Consider the following 22172-nt stretch of genomic DNA (forward strand, 5'->3'; position numbering starts at 1 on the left):
GGAGCGTCTGGTTGGGGAGGGACCTGGGGGAGGTGCGCACAATGGGCATGAGGCATATTTGCCAGAAAGGGAAAACCTGAAATGACTACACACACACACACACACACATACATACATACGCACCGCACTCAAAAGCGGCTACAGTTGAACGCAAAGCAGAAGAGGAAGATGATGAAGTAGAAACGCGTCGAGTCGCTGGAAGCGAAGTAAAAGAAAAAGGAAGAAGAAGCAGAAGCCGAATCGACAGCGACAGCGACAGAAGAAGCTAAACAGAAAGCACAAAAAATAAACGAGCACCGAAAAAAATCTCATATTATTTTGGCCTTCAAAAAATTTTGGCGGGCAATGAACCAACAACAACTGAGAGAGCGCGCACACGCACACAAGAGCAGAGACAGACAGTGGCAGAGACGGTGGCTTTCATATGGATGTACATATGTACATAAATACACTTATACAAATGATACAGACTCATGATCAAGAGCATGAGGAGTGTTGTGGAAGTGTCTGAGGGGGACGGGGATACACTGGTGGACTCATGGCTCCCCCATGACTTGCAAGAAGCAGCAGCAGCAGCAGCAGCAGCAGGCACATGCCTATGTGTGAGTCGGGTTTGCCTTCCTAAAATGTCTAAGCCCCCCTTCCGCCGCTCGTCCAAAAGCTCGAACTCATTCTCCGCCACTCCTACTCAACAACGCATTGCGTGCAGACTTTCAAGTAGACATCATCGAATGCGGAGTCAGACGAAGAGAGAGAGAGAGAGAGAGTGTGCGACATGGGTATGCGATACGCAGTTGCCGGCCGGCCGGCCGGCGCAGCGCAGTAAGCGCCTCTTCTCTCAATCCATTCCTCTCCCTGCCCACTGCACAAACGACTGTAGAAACAGTATCACAACACCACCAACTGGCTCGCGTACATGTGTATGTATGCATGTAAAAATGTATGTATGTATGTATGAATATCTACGGAACGAAATTGGAAAGACAAATTAAAACGTGAACAAATGAATTTTGTACGGTTCTGTTCTAGGCTCTCACGTATGTATTTTGGCGGGTCTTATTTGAAATAAAACCTAACGATTATGTATTAAAATATGAGGATCACCACAAGACGCTGAATCATATCATCCAGCTACCACAGTGCAAAGTTGTGAGGGGCTCAGCTCACGCATTCGCAGACACACACACACATATTGTCGGAACAGACGGAACAGACAGAAAACAACAACGAATTACGACGACATGCCCAAAGCGCCAAAAAGGTTGTGGGCAGGAGGGAGGGCTGGAGGTGTGCATGGAGGAACTTATTCCACATCCATAAAAGTACAATGTGTGGTAATGAATTGGAGGGCAGGCGGAAAGCCCAGGCAAGGATCTCCAGACCGAAAGCGAGGACCACGAACCACGGGCAGTGGAAGGCGACGGCGGCATCGTTTCACACGGTCATGCTTTACATGGTAAGTAAATTTTGAGTGATGTGCGGGAATGGGAACAGGCACCGGAACGGGTACGTACGTAAGGGCACAGGCTCGGTTACGTTACGGTAATGGCAATGCAATGAAGCAGCAGCCCCAACATCTTCGTTGTCTACGAGACCATCGCTCATCGTTAAGCCTCCATCATACATACATACATATGTACATATGTACAAAAGACGGCTTCACTTCACAAACCGTAAAAATGTTTAACTTGTGTCTAATTTGTGAATACAAAGTGAAGGAACTCTTCCTGCCGTGCATAATAAACCGCCAGTGGGTTGCTTGGAAGCGCAGAACAATAGCCAAAGGGTGCAAGACTGCCGTTGCTGTTCGGGCCGGGGCGTAGCTGTTGTGGCAACCTGTTGCCACCAGTTAGAGGAACTCCAAATTGATGAAGTCAAGAAAACCCAACCAAAATTTAATGGAGCCATTGAGCTGCAGGCTTGCACCTAATTTGAGGGTTCAGTTTTCGACTCGCATACGGGTTAACTTAGGATGCAGGTTTTTGTTCAATGCTGAGCGCGGAATCAATTTCTGCTTCAGATGAAGTTCTGTTTCCAACTCAACTCCACAGCATCTCGTACGTACAGCTTTACTTTATTTTCATATTCAGATTTGATAGGTCTTTGGTCCACTTTCCACTTGAGCTTTGGCTTCGCGTTTCTCTGGGTACCTCTCGGTTCCAGGAACTTCTGGATATGCGCGTCTCTCTTCAGTAATCGCCACGAGCACATAAAAGCCCCAAAGTGTTGCCAATGGAACAGGAATAGCGGCAACAGCCACCACGAATGAGCAAAACCGAGCGAAATTTAAAGGAATCTTAGCACACAATCATATGCGAGTCGAGGCACGCTCTGTTGGGCAAATGAACTTAAAATTCCGTTTACGTTTTGCTTGCTTAATAGGATTCCCTTTATTTCTCATTTGCTTCAAGTTTATTCTTTGCTTCCTTTAAATTTTAAACCAGCAGAAATGAATTGAGCGAGCGAAAGAGAGACACATACAAAATGTGATCAGTTCAAGCTCAAACTGTGAACCCAACTCAAAGATATTCGAGGTTCGCCTACAAAATTATTCGGAATTTTCTAAAAAAAAAAAATGTTTTCTTTTTGTTATACTTTTTTTTTAAGATTTTTGGAATTGGTTGGAAAATATTTCATTCAGGCTTTGTTGGATTTTTTTGTTTTTAAGCTTTGAGCTTCCAAAATGTTAAAGAAATCCACAAATTAGTGTCACATATTCAGATAAAATAAATATCTATCTATCCGTTAAATAGGTTTATCTTAGTCCAAAATATTTTCTGCATCTTGTTTTTCTTGATGAACTTTCGGTAACCTTTCCTTACCAAGTATTTGTAGCATTTCTTTGGAGATTCATTTGGCCTACATGTATTATTCACCGAATAATGGCTGGCACTTCCCCTTTCTGCTCAACCCATTATTTAAATGGCAATCACGTAAATGGCTGTTGGTCGACCAGCTCCCATCGAATGTCAGGTATCATTTTCCCATGTCCCCGAGTCGGTTCGAGCAACTAAAGTGAAATAATTGCCGATCTTTGTTATATTTCTATTTCTTTTGCCGTTGTGCTTCTTTCTATTTTGCGATAGACTTTTGTTTGTTTTCCGTGTGGCTCCGATTTCGGTCTTTATCAGAAATGCCACGCACAGCAGACAGACGCCAGCAGTTCGGCGACTGTCAAAGGCAACGCGAAAAGTAGAGGAAAAAATCAAATCAAACGGGCAATTAATCAATCAAAATGAGAAACTACACGGAGAGTGGAAATAGCGAGATTATATTGGGGGACCCCTGCCACAATTGTCAATTGATTCAATGCCCGGCAAAGAGTTCAAGTTATGGCCAAATGAGCGAACAATTTTTCGGCAATTCGCCATGGCCTGGCCCGGTCCACAGGGGCTGGCTCCCACCAATTTAGGCCCAACAATTAGTTGGCAATTGTCCCCCCACAAGTGAGCGAACCAATGGAAAGAGTCTGAGCTGAAAAATTAGATCTTTGATTGCCAACCGTGTCCAATGCGATATTTTGGAACAAGGCACACACACGTACAAGCACACGCACACACAGCAGCAACAAAGAAAACTCTTGGACAAAACTTTGATTGTTGGTTTAGCATTCACGAGTGAGTATGTGGCAGCATTTATGTGTCTCCGACTCTGCTCTCGATCTTGTCGCATCCGATCTGAGCCGATCTTTCTGTTGTTGCCATGCCAATTTAACGGATCGATTATTAAGCAAATTAAGGAATGTCAATGCATACGCTTAGCATATTCACGGCAACAGGTTCAGCTAAGCGCTGTGCCCCTCGTGTCGGCACAGCTCCATTGAACTTGATTCCAGTCGCAGACACTCTGACTGGTCCATGCCTAGAGCTGTCCAAGTTGAATAGTTTTTTGTTGCTTTGGCTCTGGTTTGTGCACTAAAACGAATCGCTTGGACTAACTTCCACATCATACAAGCAAACCAACTAGCAATACTCTCACGAAAGTTTCATATTTTGAAGACGTTTCCAGCAAGGAGAAGATTTGCAAATGTCCATCATGTGCATGGTTCGTGTCACGCAGCCATCTCGATTTGAATGAATGGCTTTTGCTTGGCTTTTGTAGTATTTTGTGCAGATTTGTCTGTATCCGAGATCTTAATTTGACTGGCCCCAACCCAACAGCGCGGGCATCGGAATAGGCATCGGTCGATCGATAGCTTGGATTAGATTGAGATTTCATTAATTAGTTTATGTGTTTGAATTGCTGTTTCGCGATGTCGCCTGATGTTGTCCGTCCGTCAGTTGTTGTTGTACAAATATCGGATTTGATTTCTGGGGAAGCTCGATCAACCTGCGGTGTCTGGTGTCTGACTTGCTGCTGCCTTTGCCTCCACTTCGGACTGTGATTCTACTCTGGACTCTGCCTTCTGTGGCTTATCTGTTCATGGCGCGTTGTCAAATCAATGCCATTTCAAACATTTCGTATGCAAATGAACCGTTTGAGGCGACGCATAAATTATGAGCATCAAAATGCCAACAAATGTTTCAAATAATATTAACTGACCGCAAGGCAGCAGCACGTGCGACTCGGCAACGGGTTGCTTTTTGGGCTACTTTGGGGGGAGTTGGCGAGCTTGTCAAAAGAATGCTTTTACCCTTTCCACTGGTCCTGTGGAGTTACTCCACCCAGATACTGTACACAGATACCAGACATATGTACACATGTGTGAAGTGTTTCTTCAATCCCAAGATGAGGGCAAATGGAGAGCACAAAAAAAAGCAACGAGATAAAACGACGCGAAGGAAATTGAGGCAAGAGGCAGGAGAGCCTGCAAATACCCTGCCCAATGTGTGCAGGATTGCAGATCATGTTCTGAACATAGGAATAATGCTCTATTTTGCACTTATAAACACTTACCCGAAGTGTGGGGAAATATAATTGAAGCAAGAGTATTTCCTATAAGAAATTCGTACTATTTGTGATTGTTTTTGAAATATCTCTCTGGGTGGTGCAACCCTTTGAAAGGGAATGGCAAAAGGGTCGCCAGGTCCCAGAATGTCGGACTTAAAAGACTTCAGCGGAGTTGCCGTCTTCATCGTTGTACAGTTCAAAAAAAGGAAACGCCAATAAGATATGTGAGAGGAGTTCTCTTCTGCTTTTTATTTTATATATTTATTCTTTTTTGTTGGGCTTTTGGTTCTTAGGACAACAAGATTTCATTTCATTTTAACTGGAATCAAATTACGAAATCCACGACAATCATGAAGCTGAGAATGATAACGAGAGCTAGCCCCGAAAAATTGTGAATGAAGCGCAGCCAAATGGAGGAATGTCTGTGAGAATGGCCCTGAAAGGGAACATTTTGAATGTAATGCGAAGTAATGCACACAATTTGTAGACGCGGAACTTTTGCTGTTCAAAACTTTGAACTAAAAGTTGCTCGTATTTGAAACATGCTTTTTCCTTCCAGGGAGCAAAGGAGCAACGAGCCGGGGCACAGCTGGCTGTTCCCAAAAATCTACATTAATCTTTGATCTACAGACCCCTTTGGCTACCTAGACAGCTATCCCAGGCATCCCCTTATTGGTACCCTGCAGAGTGAAAGTTCCTATTGACAAAAACAAAACAAAAAGAGAAGAAGCTTTTTCCTGGTAACCTCATACTGAGATCAACCAACGACGCGCCGCACTCCCTCACTTCGTGCCAAGCACCACCAAAGCGCTAATTTTGGAGAGCTTAAATATCGGTATACCCTTGCAGGGCGGTACTATGATATCGAGCTTTCATCTGGCTGAGGGTATCAAAGCCTTCGACTTCGGCTTACGACAATTTGTTCCCCTCCTTTTTGTTGAAGTTGTTGAGGTTTTTTGGGGCAGGAAGCGAACTAAGATCGAGCTGGGATCCGGCGACCGTCACACATTTCGCCATTGACAACGGTGGCGTCGCTTTGAATGGGTCGCGCAGGGCTGTACACCGGCACACTGGCACACAGGGGATGGTGGGGCAAGTCGAACGCCACGGGCATAAAGTTCACACTCGTAAGTAAATAAATTTAAATGGCGGCACTTCTTCTGTTAATCTTCTGCTTCGTTTTCTGTGTGTCTTCCCTGTGTCTTCCTCTTGGGGCTCGTTGTATTTATTTTGAATTTGTTGTTTATACCCTCAAAGCGGGTATGATCGTTCTGCTTCGAGTTTTGCAGCGCAAGTAAACGTGCTAATTATTGTTTAATAAAACTGATTGGCTGCATGTTCTGTAGGTCTCTTGTTTTCTATATGCCTTTTTTTACCCCCGATAACTGGAGCAAATCCCATGAGGATCATCGCTCTGCCAGGGTATGTGCAGCATCGGTGCTGGCATTGCGCTTGGCTCTTGCTCAACCTACTCGATCGTAGTCTCTTCTGAGTTATTTTGGGTTTTTTTCTGTGGATATTGTTGTGTTTTTTTTTTTTGGTTCGCGAAACGTTTTTCATCAGAAATTCAGCAGGCAAGCTGAAGATTTTGTTTCTTTAGTGCTGGGCATTAAGATTTTTATGGTTATTAATTTGCTAAGTAATACGAAGATGATAAGGTGAGAGGGGGACAGCGGGTCGGATGATGAGGATGGGATGGGATGTGCTGTGCTGTGAGCTGAGGACGTGGGATGGCTATGGATGGGTAAGATCTTTCAAGCTGTAGCTGTAGCTGGAGCTGGAGTGGACAGCCAGGTCAAAAACAACCAAAAAAAAGGCAGCAATAAAGGGCAACCAAAAAAAAAAACACGAGGAAGATTTTGGAGTTCTGTGAATGAAGAGCACTTTGCATTGAACAAGAGCGCGAATAAAATGGACATTTTGTGCCCCAATCTTTTCGTTTTCGTTTTCGTTTTATTTGTATTTTCCTTTTATCTATTCTTTTTCGTTTCGCCTTAAGTTCCACATGTGTAGGCATGCATACTTACATACTTATGTGTACATATTTACATATTTAATTTATGTTTGTGACCCCATTCAAAAGTGCAGGAAGATGGCTGCCTGGCCTCTCCTGGCTGTGGCCAAGCAACTGCCATTAACGTGTTTTTTTCCGAAAAAGAGTTACTTCCAGCGCAGCTTCCTAATAGAAGTCAAAGGGGGGCTCGCACATAACTCAACTTGAAGCTGCTTTCAACACTGGTTTCTGGTTCGAGCTGTCAGCTATTGCGGGGGGCGGCCGTCGTCTTACTAATTAAATTCTGAACGCAAATAACTTTCAATTCCCTTCAACATAAAGAGTCAAAAACAATTTGGAAATGTGCACAAACATGAACAAACATACACCAGCCAGTCGTCCGGTCCGGCCCTCCATAATTATGCATTAAGGTTTGCTTGTCGCCATAATAAATAAATACATAAATAATTAAGCCGAACAAAAAGTTTTGTGCTGGCGGCTCGAGGCCCAGGCCCAACTGGAACCTAACCGAATCAAGACGATATTGAGCCGGGCCTTGCTGTGCTGTGCTGAGCTGAGCTGAGCCCTTCATTGTCACCCCCTTTGCCATTTGATTAGCCCCCTCCATGTCCGCGAGCACCGATCTCTTCCACCAACCATGTACACGTTTATGTACGCGTAGAAACCTGACAAATCGAGTTGAAACCGAAACAGAAACCGAAACAGAAACACAAAATTCATCGCATAAAACAAAATTAAATTCAAAAGCAATAAAAAAACGTCTTTTATACGGACTGTGCCTGGCGATTGTCTATCTGTCCGTCCATCCGTCCGTTTGTCCGTCCGTCTGTGTGTCTTTCTGCCTTTTTGTGTGTTCTATGGTGACTTCCCCTTTCGATTTTGGCCATGTTCGTTCGCCACATGATCCCGACCCCACCACCAGTTCCCCAATCAGTGAGCGCTAGCCAAGCCCCCAATCCCCCAACTCCCAAACATCGGGTCTCAGTCGGCGGGGCCTATGCGTGTGTGGGTCGAGTATGTAAATGAAACTCTTAAATATTTATAAAAATTTAATTGCGTTTGTTATGCGTATCTGCTGACTGAAAACTGACACGCACATTCTTTCCAAATTCACACTTTTTGCTTCCCAAATGGACGGCAACGGGTTGTGCTACCAAAATGTTTTCATTAGGAGTATTTGAAGAAGAGTTTCAATCAGACTGACATCAATTAAATGATTCATTCATGAAATCACTATTCGTTCCTGTGGCTTTTCCATTGACAACTTTGTCGATGAAATTGTTGGGCCTCCCATCCAATGTCTCTCTCCCTCTTCCTACCAGCTATGTTTAAGGATCCTTTCCTAGTAGATTTAAATCGTTGCCTGTAACTGCGCAGAATTCTTGTGTGCTTTTGGTTTTTTGGTTCGATTCAAACAGCTGAGCACACGAGAGTGTGCTTGTGGCGCTGTGTACACCCGTGCTTGTCTCTCCATGTATCTTGTCATGGTGGTAGCCAGAACTCAGTATCCAATACGCAGTAACCATGGCAGTTCCAGTCCCAATACCAGTATAAGTACCCTCGCTCTTCTCGCTTCTTTTGTTAATTGTAAGTGGCATTTTTAATAGAGTTTTTTTTTGTTTGTTTGTTCCGTCCTTTCCATTTAATTATAATTCCATTATTGCCCTTGCTGGGGGCATGTGTATGTACTCGTACGTACATGTGCCAAGGGGTAATCATCTTTCAGAGCATACAGCATCATATTGTCCACAATTGAACAATGGATCACGAGCATTCCTTTTAGCAGCACTGTCTTACATTTTTGCTGGTTTTCCATATTTTCTTCTGCTTCTCCTGATAACTGAGAAAAACCTAATCGGCTGCTCCGTCCTGTCCGTCTGTCCTGTCCGTCTGTCCATCTCTATGCGTATCTGATGCTGATGTGGACAACTCTAATGATGAATAATCGTGGCTTGGCTTTGACAAATCAAACATTTGCATGGACGCGTGTCTGCCTGGGCGGAGCAGGGGGTAGATAGGTGTTGCTGGTTTTAATTTGAAATTCAAATTATTTAAATAGAAAATTTACTTTGCTTTCTACATATATTTCTCCATTGATTATTGTGCCGCTGGCGATTTCGACCCGCAGATGAAGCTGGCAAAAGGCACGAATGGGTCTGGGTCTGGGTCTAGGTCTGGGTCTGGCCATGGGGATGGATGACGCCATGATCTTGCTAGGTCTTGGTAGGTTTGCTCCGTTTTGGGCGTGAACGGCAGACACTCGGTTAACGTCTCTGATATTCACACGCCGGTTAATTGATTGCAGCAGCAGCAGCAGCAGCAGCAGCAGCAGCAGTAACTACGAAGAAATCGTTTTCCAATCATTAGTTATGTGTTCCTTAAAGCATAGTTACCGCCCTCAGATCTGTATACTCCGCTCGACCTCACCATCCGGAGTCTTTCTCTACTTGGAAGTCTCGAGTGGATGGCAAAAGTGCCAGGTCGCTAATTGTAGTCAAGAAATTAGAGCGGTTCGTCGTTCGTCGTTCGTCGTTCGTCTCTAGGATTTGTGTTAATTTTTGTTAATTTTATTTTACCTCTATTTTATTTCACTCAAACGGGAATGGGAATGGGAATGGGAATAGGAATGGGCATGAACTTGGGCTTAGGGTTTCGGCATAGGGTTAAGGACGGGACGGGGCTGTGCTGTGCTACCTGGTCGGAGGCGGGAAGTTTGCCCGGTTCGCCGTTTGAATTTCGGTTTCGAAAATCGTACAGAGTCGCGCTCTCGATACACTCTACATATATATGAACACAATGTTTGCTCAAACAATTCATTAATCATTGATAATTACATTAAATGTAGGCCTACCTGCGCATGCGTCGTCTAATGAACATCAGGCGGAGCACAGCAGACTCAGAGCCAGACCCAGAGCCAGAGCCAGAGCCAGACCCGACGCAGATAGTTCCTGGCCGAGCCGAAACGTTTAGTTTCTAATTTTTCAACTGGTTGCCAGGCCAGTGTTGGCCACTGCTTTGTTGCTGTTCCGCTGTGCCATTTAATTGCTCGTGAATTATAGAAACCCCACCAGACACCGGACACCGGACACCAGGCCCATGGGCATATGGAATATGTAATACGGCGAAAGACGAGTCTGGGTGGAGTTGGATCGTGTCTATGGTACGTGCATTATCCGTGGCTCGAAATACGAATCTATTTTCCTGCGAAAACCACACTCAGCATTCAGCACTCAGCACTCAGCACTTGACAAGACCTTCGGGCCCTGTTTCCTCCCCACTCGCTGCTCGTTTTTCGGGTAATGGAAAAAAGTTGTGACTTGGGGTTACATCTGGGAACCAACAGGTTACCCATTCATGTACCTTTAAGTAGATACTATGAGCGGATCTTGGCTGCACAACCACTTGAACACTTGAACTCTGGCCAGACCCTGGCCACTTGAGAAATTAACATGGATTTTCGATCAATTCGGGGGCCCAACGCACAGTCAACGCAATTTGCAAAAGCAATGGGGTAAAATTCTATATGCTGGTTTGGCCTCTTCTGTATTGGCTGCCAAGGCATGAATCATACTTGCTGCGCCGGCTAATGCATTTGCACGAGGCTGGCCAAAAGGAAAAACCTGCAACGGCCACAAGCACAGGCGGCCAAATGCGTCGACAAGCGATGTCTTTGTGGGGCGCAGCAAGGGGGTGTGTGTGGTGTGTGGTGTGTGGAGGAATCCAAAGGAAAAATCACTGACAGTGTAATTGTGTTGCCCACCAGATGGCGTCATCGTTAGCGTCAGCGTCAGCGCCACCGGCCGGCTTAGTCAGACTTTGGACATTGAATCGATATTTGTGTGCAGGGTATGCCAGGGAGTAAATCTTACTGCATGACACGCTCAGTGTGTAGACATAAATGTCAGCGTAGTCAGAGTAGTGGGTATGCCAGGGTCGATGCCTGTTCAATGACTTCACTTGGTGTGTGGGCAGCTTGCAGTTCGGCTGAATTTGCCAGGTCATCGCCAAGGCACGTTGTACACATCTGTGGAGAATCGTATCTGTAACTGTGACCAAGCAATTCGCTGCTCTCCTTTTCACTAAATCTGTTAATAGAGCAAACTCTAAAAGCAGCAAGCATTTTGGATGGCAAATATTATGACACCAATGCCCGTAAGCGAAACCATTGGATGGGCAATTGGCGCCATCGCCACAGCGGTCAGCGGGGGAAAAAACCATAAGTGGTCGGGCAATATTTGGAAATTAACGTTGCAGCCGTAGCACTATGAATTATGCATCTGTTCATTTGTCTGGCTGCGTCTCCCCTGTCCTGTCATTCAACCATTTGACATTTTGCCATATGTGGTGCATGCACTGCACATAAATAAATAATTGAAACGTTCGTCGAAGAAGTGTCCAAATATTTGTAATTTATTTGATTTGATTTTATATTTATATCTGATACCTGGTGCATCTCTTGTTCTGCTACCGTAAACATCCCACTTTTAATTACAAACATCAAAAGCTGCTTTTCGTCTCAATTTTGTCTTCATTTTGGGTCACACTCAGTGGGCCAAAGTTTTCTGGGAAAGAGCCCAAGACACAGAGATCGATATCTCTGCGGCAGATGTATGGAAAGTGGGTCTCTGTACGGTCTGAAGCTTACACTTCTGGATCCATTCATGGCCATCCATGGCCATGCTTGAGCCGACCAGCCGATCCTCCAGCTGTTGTTTTTCCATTTAATTGTTGTTCAGTTTTTGTTGTCGAACATTTTGAGTTTTTCCTAAATTTGGCTGCTGCTGTTGCTCTGTGGCTTTTGGCAATTAACACAAAAACATTAATTAAGTTACGAACTAATGTCTTTTGGACATCAGTACCACGGCCCTGACAGACAGCCAGACGACATGAAGCCCGATATGCCTACATATATGAATATCTCATTGGATGTATGGCTGAGAATAGGTTTGTTTGAGCAGGAGAAGAGAAGCGAAGAGGGGCTGGCAAGATGGCAGATGAGATGAGAGTATTCCTACGACACGACGCGGACAAGACCAAGACCAAGACCCTGCCAAAACAAATTTAAACATTTCAATGTTGAAATTCATTATAAATGAATGAGCAGTGTAACGGGCAGACGCCATCGGAGGGTAGGGGCATGGCAAGGGAATACCCCAGGCGGAGGATGGAGGCAGCAAAGCCCGGGGCAGCCAGACACTGAGATGAAGGAGGAAAGAAAAACAAAAAGGTTGCAGGCAATTTTCGCAGCCTGCGCCAACAAGTGTCTGTGGTCTGTGGTCTGTGGTCTGCTGCCTGGGCATTTGTTAGTTTTTCCAGTTTCCAGTTTCCAGTTTGCATCCAGTCCAGCTTGAGAGTATGCTCAGCTGGTGGCAGGGTTTGTCCTCTCGGAGAGGGCTTTCTGCTCAGTGATTTGCGGAGGTGTCAAGTAACCAAAGTACAGGGTATGCTCGCTGGCACACTCGTTGTGGTGGTAGTGGACGTGTGCAGGCATCGCAATCTGAATGTCTGGTCTCTGCCGCGTACCTTGCCATAATGATGGCCATGTCCATGTCTGCCAAACGCGGCTCGTAGGCATTTGCTAATTGAGCCGCGACAAGCAAGTCCCCCCCGTGCCCACCCACCCCTCCTCCTGCTCCTCAGCCTAGTGTCCATCCATCCACAATCCATCCATCGCTGATGGTCCGAGGCCAGTTTGTGAAAATTTGTGTTAACATTTCCGGTGCTGTTGGCCATCTGTAGAATCAGGCAACTTTTACTTTTCCATTTTTCGAGTTTTTTTCTGTTTGACATTAATTTCTTTTTGTTTTTTTGGCAAAGCCTTCGATGGTCGAGCCTAACGGCCTCGTCTCAGTCTCTGTCTCAGTCTCAGTCTCTCTGTTGCCAAGCGCGGATTTTCGTTGGCCTGGAGTTTGCAGCCATTAAAGGGCCGCTTAAAGCAGAAAAAAAACTAAAATTAATAGAAAAGGCCCAAGTGAAGGCCGAGCGGCCTTAACTGTGCCCCAAACATTTTGCGCGTGTGGCCCGCAAACAAAAAAAGGCAGCGAGATACAAAAAACACAAACCACACACACACACACACACACACACACACACACACACACACACACACACACACACACACACAAATCGTTACGGAATCGCAGATTTCCAAATGAGCGACACCGAACAAAATGAATAGAAAACAAAATACGTTTATTTGGCGAGCAAACAAAAAGGCGAAACACTTGTCCCCGAGATCATCACCAGAGCTTCAGGCTATTCAACTGCCTTCAGAATGTGATTTGAGCCACGGAGAGGGGGGAACTGGATCAGGAGGATAATGCTAGTGCTGCTGCTGCTGCTGCTGCTGCCACCAATACCAAATCACGCCCATGGTTACCCACTCTATTAGCACTCTCGCACGCTGGCCATTCGGAAATATGTACAAGCATATGTAAAATGTATGTATTAATGTATGTATGTATGTACATACATGTAGCCCATTCTCAATCCAACTCCAACTCAATCCAACTGTCATATCACGTGACACAAATCAAATTCACACCGCAGTCAAAAAAAAAAAAATAGTTGAAATCATTTCATGGGACATTTTATCAGCTGAAGAGGATGATGGCGTGAGTGGTGGCCGGGGGGAGGGTGTCGGTCTATGGTTCCGGGGTGGCCCCTGCCCCATGGGCAATTGTGCAAATAAACGAACAAGTTTGTCGACTTAATTAACGAGATAATGACCAATGAAGTGCCGACTATTGACCAATATTGCTCTCTCTCTCGCTCTCTCTCTCTCTCTCTCCTTCTGAAACTATCATCATCATGATCGAATCCAACGGTCGTCCTCCTCATCTGCCATGATGGGCAAATAAAGCTGAATAGAAGGTCCAAACTGCTGTCAATCAACGGCGTCTGATAAGCGACACTCTTGACAGGCCGCAAACAAACAAACCAAAAAAAAAGTACCCAAAAATACAACCAATACCCGAATAAATAATAATAATAGACAGGGAAAAAGTATCATCCATTGGATAACGTCTTGTATTTGGGCTGAGGGAGGGTGAGCATTGGAGGAGGAGTGGCGTGGGCGTGGGCGTGGGCAGGTTCTACCGAGATTTGAACTCGGATCGCTGGATTCAAAGTCCAGAGTGCTAACCATTACACCATAGAACCAGATTATGGCTCTTCATCCGATGCGATGCTAAAAGGGAGGCAAAACCGAACGGTGCACAGACAGAGTGCAGCGCTCTCTCCGGTTGCCACGAGACAGACACCCTCCTGACCATCCTCCAGTCTATAAATAACTTTGCCAGCCCAGACAGCAGCCAGCAGCCAGCCGCCAGCAGCCTCTCCCTGCCGACAGGGGTGACTAGGTCGACGCAGAGGGAGGCAGACAGACAGAGCGAGAGAGAGCGGTGCAGGTCCGGTGCATGTGCATATGGATATGAGTGCATGCAGTAACAATGCCTCCTCAGTGAGCAAGCTTGAAGCCCTAAAACAACCCCAGGATAATGCCAAAGTTCAGGCGTCTCGTTACAGCTGATTAGAACATAATTGACACAAATTGACGGGCAGCAATGCCAAATGGTATTTCATCTCATCACCGATGCAATGCGAAAGTGCCTTGCTCCCATTATTAACTCAATTCGAGTGTTAGCCTCGGACACTGTGAGTGTAAAAGCGTGTTTGCCCAATTATTTATTCACTGTTTCAGCTGCCGACATGTCCTTAATTCGCTTTAATGCTCACAGAACTTATACGAGACAAATAACTTAAATGGTAAATTGGTTGGCGAAACCCTATGGTTTCTCAAGGGATTTAGTTGTGTGCAAATATCGAAAGTTACCAATAGCTTTAATTGGATGAGACCCAAACATTTGTTGAATGTTGTCACATTGATTTTGTATCATTAAATTGATGTTTCAATCCATCGCTAAGAGGATCAGCGATTCAACAGTGCACCGAATCCACTCAATTTCGGTTGAGCCTCAACTGCTTGTAGGGATATCTAATTCTGGCATAATTATAGCCAGAGGAACATTTTTTTGTGGGGTGGTTTTCCGCACCCTTTTCCGCTAAACTTGCAAGGAAACGTGATAGAGGGCTGCCGGTTGCCTGCCACTGACAAGGGTCAATTATGCGCCACAATTAAACTGCATTCAAAAAGAAATTAACAATTGTGTCTGGTGGCTCCGTTTGGCTGGTGAATTTGCGTTGTAGACCAAATAGGGTACCCACAAGAGGGAAATAAGCAAAGAAACTTTTGTTGCAGAACCGAATGGATATCGCCGAAAGGGGAAGCCGCTGTTTACGCTGTCTCTCCCCTCGCTCTCGCAACGATCCAGACAATTACAATTACATTTATGGGCGAAAATTGAATTTGAAATGACGGCGGAATAGGACGCGCTGTCTACTTATCACCCCGAACGTCGGCGAACAATCAAAAGGGGATTCTAGGGCCTGCGATCTGGCTTAGGCATGTCACTCACATCGGGCCCACAGACATAAAGAGATCGCACAGCAACAGATATCAATGCCAGGGCGACTGACTCCCTTCTCAGCGTCGTTCAACGAATTCAGACACGTAACTATGAAAACATAAAAATTGACAAATCGAAAACGAGTTGGACTCACGCTCCACACTCCACACTCCACACAACTCAACCGAAATATTTATTTACACCTGTGGAAGACACCTTAGGCCAAAAGGCCTAGAGGCCTTTGGTGTTTTGTACGCTTTATGGGTTTTGCGAGCGTTATTTTCCTGGTTGCCCCTGGCTTCCCCTGGCCACTGGCCACTGGCCACTGGGCCACTCAATGAATTTGTGATTTCTGTATTTGCAAGAAGCCGTTCTTGACTCTGCGAGTGTCCCGCCCGTGTGTCACGTTCGCTCAGTTCTATTGTAATAAAAATTCTTAAGACTTCATTGATTGCCGCTGCCGAGCCAGACATTAGCATTTCGAGTGGCCTCCGGTGCTGGTGCTGGTGCTGATTTCGTCACTTGAATGACTCCAATTGGGGGCTCAAAGAAATGCAACAAACCGAACCCTGGAGAGTAAATAGAGCCAAGACACCACTTCCTCTGCCACCGGCCTATCTCCATAGATTCCATATACCGATTTCGGCTATAAATAAACAATATTTGTATTTAATTTTCGGGGAACTAAACTAAATTCAATTCAACTCGACGTGGCTGGCTGGCTGGCTGGGTTGGGTTTCCCTTTCCCTTTCCCTCTCTCCTAAACCAAACACTGATAAACGACGTCAACTATTTAAAATTTAATTCCATATATTTTATTGCCATTACCATAAAAATTGGTGGCACCCTTGGAGGGGGCTTCGGTTCAGCACGGTTCGCCTGAGCTCGGTTGTATTTACACTTCAGATCGATGGCACGATAAGTCTGTGCCCCCACAAGAGTGGTCAGACCCCGGCGTGTGTTGAAACTACGTACAATACACACTTGTGAGATAAAAGTACGTGTGCATGGCAGAGCTTCCACGCTCTCCTTTGCCATCTTGGGAGCGAAATGGAACTGAATCTGGAACTGAAACTGAAACTGGCCCGGCCCCGGCCTGGCCTGGAATGTGATAGGCTGTCTGGCACTTGACTAATCTACTCTCCGCCACTGATAGAATTCACTTCAAATGTGTATATAAATAATATGAATTTCCAGTCAAAGGCAAATTAATGGTTCCGACCACAAATATTTGCTACGTCACTTCGTCAAGTGGTTCAGACCTAGAGTTCGGTTAATGAGAGACTATAAAGACATTGTGGGAAAGATGGAAAGACATGCACGGGCAGAGACCCCTTTGATGGGACTGTACATGGAACTTTGGTTGCCTACGCGGGGCAGGGCAAGGACAAAGACGGGGCAATTCCAATCCACAAAGCTACTCCTCACGGGCACCGCCGGGGTTCAACCACCTTTTTTCCAGCTCCTTCTACTTCATCTCATCTCATCTCGGCTCGGCTCGGCTCTTTTTGTTTCTTGTGTGCCATTCATTATGCTTTGATTATTGTTTGCTTTGAATGAAAGTTTGTCCTTTTCAGCATTATTTCTGTTGTTGTGCGTGTTTCGACTGGGTACTGAATGTACTGAGTGCTTCTCCTACAGGTAAACCGAATTTCGCTGGCCTTTGTTTTCCTCCTCTTTGGGTTTTGAATTTCAAAACTCACGATGTGAGCTTTGATTGGGATCTGCAAGCAGAACAGTTCACATGGCGCACCAAATGACGCATTATACGAGGCTTCTATGTACAAAAATGTACACGATGTACTTACATATGTATATGTCTGACAACGGAAAATGCTTTTGAAACGTCTAAGCCGAAACCTCGATTCTCCATTGCCATTCTCCTCAACGAACTGAGTGAGAAACTTTTCACATTAGTTTCTCTCCTAAGTGCTGAGGCACACACAATCACAGGTGCATAAATATGTATGTACATCCATATGTACATAGGTACATGGAACGCACTCGGAGTGAGTGTGTCAGGCGACAGATCAGGCGACATTTTAGTGAATATTCACACAAAAATAAGTATCTGCATTTTCCATGTAGACAAGTGGTTCCAAACAAAGGAAAATGCTGCAAGAAAAACATTCGCTGAAATTATAAAACAATTTGTAAATGCTAACAAAAGGCAGTGTGGCAGATTCTACCTTTATAATCAATGAAACTTTTGCGAAAGAAGATCCAAACGTTAATTTAATTAATACATAAACATAACTTTTATTACCATTATTACATACATTAATACATACATATGTGTACATTATGTATTCATCTAATGTACATATGTATATACAGACATTGCGATGAATATGCATGCGGAGATGGTCAAAGAACTGGAAACGTTAATATCCGAATATCGGTGTCTTTCAAACCATAAAACTTGAGTCTCCACTAAAAACCTAAACCCGTTTGCTAACTGTCGCTGGGGCTGGAATCTATGACGAACCGAATTTCGGGCATATACCTAAGCTATCTGGCGACAGGTGCAGGGCCCAGTGCCTTAGGCCAAATCATGACGTCATTTTCCAAATGCTAATACCCAAAGGAGAAAGACACACACTGATCGGCTGATCAAATGGGCATTCCAAACATGAATTAAGTTTAATCAATTCAAACGATTTGCACTAATTTAGCAGTCGCTTCGCTCAACTAGTTCTTCTGTGTCAGTTTGCTTAACTTCCTAGTTTGTCACGAAGTCACACAATATTCAAAATATTCGGTGTGTTTGTTCGTTAACAGTCCACTCATAATGATCTGCGGAAATGTTTGCCATCCGAGCTTACACGGAACACGGCCATCAGCGATCAGCGATCAGCCGAGACTAGACGAGACCAGACCCATCGAAGATCGAAATTAACAAGTTCTAATGGATAGTCTTAGCCCGTATGTTAATTGGGAGTGCAGCAGCCCCTCAGACTGGGAAGGCATTTTGGCTAGAGATTTTAGTATAGCATTTTGTTGAATGAATAACCTTTGGCGTGCAATAAATCTAATGTTATTTCCTAGAACATTTGCTTGTGTTCATGTGTGAAAAGCTCATTAAACACGAAAATGTACACACAATATGCAAATGCATATGAAAACGATCTGTTTCTAGGCGCCCTGTTTTTCTATGAATCATTCGTAGACGTCCGTCAATTTAATGCAATTCAAGCGAATCGAGCAGTAAATGTACAATTGGTGTAAACATTCGTTTTCATTTATTATTGCCATCAGTGGTTGTTGCATTCGTTTCAAATAAATGTGTAAGTATAACCAAATTGGTCTACTGTTCAATGGGGGGTTCCTTCGAGTTGACTTATAGAAGAAAGTTTAAGTTATTGCAATTATTGATAATTATAATTCAAATGCAGAGTGTAGTTCCGTATAGTCCAGCAGTTGTATTGCAAAATGTCTTTATATTTGTGAGACATTGTGTCGGCAGCGTAACGGTTAACGGCTATACTGTTGCACTCATCGGTTCGATCATTTTGCCTTTATGACCCGCTTTGGTGTGGGGGTCCCAGTGCCCGTCCCTGTCCAGAGCCCAGTGCAAATAGTGGACAGAGCTGTGATTTTCTGAATCGCGTATTTGTGAATGCAAAATATTTAAACAGACGACGCCTTTCGTGGTAATTTAATGCACAGTGTGTACATATTTAGTTAAGATTCGTAAACAAATCACGTGCAACAACAACATCGAGTCGCAACAGCCGCAGCAGCATGGGCAACGTCAGCCTTAGCGTCAGCGTCAAAGTCCAAGTACCACATGGAGGCCAAGTCGTTGCTGAAACGCAGCTTTTTTAAATTTCGCGCCATCGCTCAATGCACGCACACATGGAAATCCGCATGCAAACACAGATAAACAAAGACGCTGGCCAGCAGAGATGCCGGGCTGCGTTGGCGTTGGCGTCGCCCCAGCATTGAGCGTTTCTTTTCAAATGAACGAACACTCGCTGGCACTCATTAAAGATCTGTACGGCAACGGAGGGTGTGTGTGACCAAGGGGTATGCTCGACTTGTGATCACTTTTGTCGGAAACCTTCAACACACATTGATATATTGTTTATATAATACAACATTTATCTATGTGCATATTTACATATTGTGGCCCAGCCCAACCGCAAAATTGTGTTTAAGTTAGTGTATCCGCTATGCGATCCCGCGCCTGCATTGTTTGCATTCCTTGTATCTGTGTTCCATTTCGCATTCATTAGCCGTATTCGCACTCTCTCGCCGTCTCTCTGATGTCCGCATTCATTTTGCATGCATCGTTTTTGTTTGTGCTTTTGCTTTTGCTTAACGACGTCGTCGTTACTTCTTCTCCTTCTTCCTCTTGTTTGGGGCTGCTGCTGTTGATCGTTTGCATACTCTTGCAGAGAGTATGATGATTTTGGTCAAATGTTTGCGATGCAGAGAAGAAAACACATTCAACCATGCAGATATACATATGTATGTTTGTGTGTACATAGGTTCATTTATACGATTGAATAATTTGAAACGAATAAACCGAAAGGGTATCAACAGCTTCAGTCTTCGCTGATGCATTTCCTTCCTTTTTGGTCGTATTTTAATAAACACGCAAAAGAGCAAAAGGAGAAAGAAATGGAAAAAAAAACAGAGACTGCGCCAATGCCGGCCGGCTTTTTTAACCGACTCCCGCGTGCGTTGTCGATTGCTGCTGCGGCTGCGACTGCGACTGCGGCGGCTGACTCACAGAAACAGAAAAGCACACAGCACAACAACAGAGAGTGCAGGTTTTTGAACTTGTCCGAGTGACTGTGGGAGCGCGGGCTGTGGTGGGAAGTACCGGGTGGCGGAGGATTGACTCGAAGCAACGTAGCCGGCGCGCCGGCGCGCATTTGGCGTGCAGTTTTGCGCGCGCGTTTTTTTCGCCGTTTCCTTTCTTTGGCTTTTCTGTTTTGTTTTTCTCGTTCGGTTTCTGTTGATTTTTGTAGCTTCTTCTTTTGCTGTCTCATACATTTTACAAATATTTTGCGGTTCAAAGTCTTGCTTCTTTTTTATTTTATTTTCTTTTTCTTTTCGTTTGTTTGTGTGTGTTATCTTTTCCCGACTTTGGGATATTTCCTCCTGCGCTTTGATTCATAAAATAAATGGATCGTCTTTTAGCTTAAAAATGAATTCGTCTGTTGTAAGGCGCATCCGCATGTTCTCGTCCTCTCCCTCACTCTTCCAACGCATTGGGAGGCTCCCCTTGCGATTCATCGAAATGAAAATGTTGACATTATTAGTGCCGCACAAGAGTGTGATGGAAGGGGGGGATAACCATCATAAAAACCAGAACAGGACCAGACCCGAAAACTTACAATTAATTAAAATGCATAAATTATTGGGCTCCGACCTTGGCCCGGGCCCGCGGCCCCCTCTTTTCAGCACATTAGTTAGCCCTTTTTATGGTGCCGTTTCATTAGCGTTTCGCCACCAAAGATTAACGTCCATTGGCGCCCCAAAGTAGGCAGCGATACTGCGTCCTAGAGATATCCTTCCAGTTGTTCCGGGTTCCGAGAATCTCTGACTAAAGATTGCTGAACTTTTGCTTACTTCTTCTCGGGAATTATTACGAGTACAAATGATCCAAAAGTTTCTTTTTGGGACTCCGACAACCATACCCCGGACCGAACAGAGTCCTTGGAAAGCCCCGTTAACGGTGTAAATTAATGCTAAAATGTTATTCCCAGCTGCTCCCGTCCAGCCCAGTGGAGTGCCTGGATGATGCCCATGGCAATTTGTTAATTTGTTAATTTGTTGTGTGTGTTGGCAAACAATTAATGTTTATTTTTGCATTTTAATTTGCAAACATTAATTGCAAGTTTATTGAGCAGCCGCCGTTGAGCCATTGTTGAGCCAATGAACCGCAAGCCCGCAGCCTTGAGTCGCCGAAAACAAAAAAAGGGGCGAGAGACGCGCTCGCCTTTGGATGAGAGTTTCAACGTTAATGGAGTCCCGACAGCGTTGGGGATTTGGGTGGTGATTGATAGTAGATTCAGATGGCAGATCCCACTTTACTTGGCCGACAGGGTCAGGGTCATCAGCACAATGAAGAGGGAATTGGAGAGCAGCCTGAAGTCAGACCCAAGACCTTCCTGGTAGTAGTCGAGTATCAGGGACCCGTAGCGGGCGCCGAAGACCACAGCGGCCATGGCTCCGTATATGTTGCTCGACTGGTTGACGCCCAGGAAGAGCAGTGAGACCAGGTTACCGAGGAGTGTGAGCTCCTTGAGCGATTCCGTGGCGCTGTCTTCGTTGTCGCCCATTTTGGCCAGCATATCGTAGGCTAGGGGCACCACAAAGCAGCCATGGGCCAGGGCCAGGCCATTACTCGACGACTTCAGGTACAGCTCAATGTTGAGCAGGGGCAGCGGCGCAATCTCCATCACTCCCGACATGATCAGGCGCAGCCGATTGCATTCGTCGTCATCATTGCGGGTAGCCCGCACCACGCCCAGCAGCCCATGGACGAGACTCACTGTTGCCGCCCCATATCCGTACGGATGCTGCACCGGATGCAAGGTGTACATGGCATAGCCAGAGCTGACCACCAGCAGGCTGTTCAACAGTGCATCCATCACAAGCATTCTCAGTTGGTTTTTCCTAATTTGTTTTCGCAGAAATCTTTCACTGCCACTTCTGTTTAGTCCGGGCTCTAACGACGACTGCTACGGACTTGCGGGCGAGCACGGAAAATTTAGTTGTAATCGAATTTGTGTACCTCCATCACAGTATGGCAGTTTGGTCTGACTGTTGGGGCACAGCAAGCT

At 45.1% G+C, this 22172-nt stretch overlaps 1 protein-coding gene, 1 long non-coding RNA gene and 1 other non-coding gene across 3 annotated transcripts; all 3 read right to left on the minus strand.

Moving 5' to 3' along the window:
- Positions 1-4635: 4635 nt before the first annotated feature.
- LOC117891241 lies at positions 4636-22165 on the minus strand. The gene is made up of 3 exons (XR_004648615.1): positions 22063-22165; positions 7108-7113; positions 4636-4647 (listed from the first exon to the last, which is right to left on the minus strand). It is a non-coding gene; the product is annotated as an uncharacterized LOC117891241 (long non-coding RNA).
- Trnaq-uug lies at positions 13994-14065 on the minus strand. Its single transcript has one exon. It is a non-coding gene; the product is annotated as a tRNA-Gln (tRNA).
- Positions 21158-22035, minus strand: LOC117891230. The gene has a single exon (XM_034796579.1). The coding sequence runs from the start codon at positions 21987-21989 to the stop codon at positions 21417-21419; it is 573 nt and encodes a 190-aa protein (XP_034652470.1). The 5' UTR covers positions 21990-22035; the 3' UTR covers positions 21158-21416.
- Positions 22166-22172: the final 7 nt, after the last annotated feature.

This window comes from Drosophila subobscura, chromosome A (genome assembly GCF_008121235.1).
Source record: "Drosophila subobscura isolate 14011-0131.10 chromosome A, UCBerk_Dsub_1.0, whole genome shotgun sequence".
NCBI classification, from domain to species: Eukaryota; Metazoa; Arthropoda; class Insecta; order Diptera; family Drosophilidae; genus Drosophila; species Drosophila subobscura.

Excerpts from the sequence above, each read along its gene's own strand:
- LOC117891230 (XM_034796579.1), bottom strand. The coding sequence starts at position 21,989 with ATGCTTGTGATGGATGCACTGTTGAACAGCCTGCTGGTGGTCAGCTCT.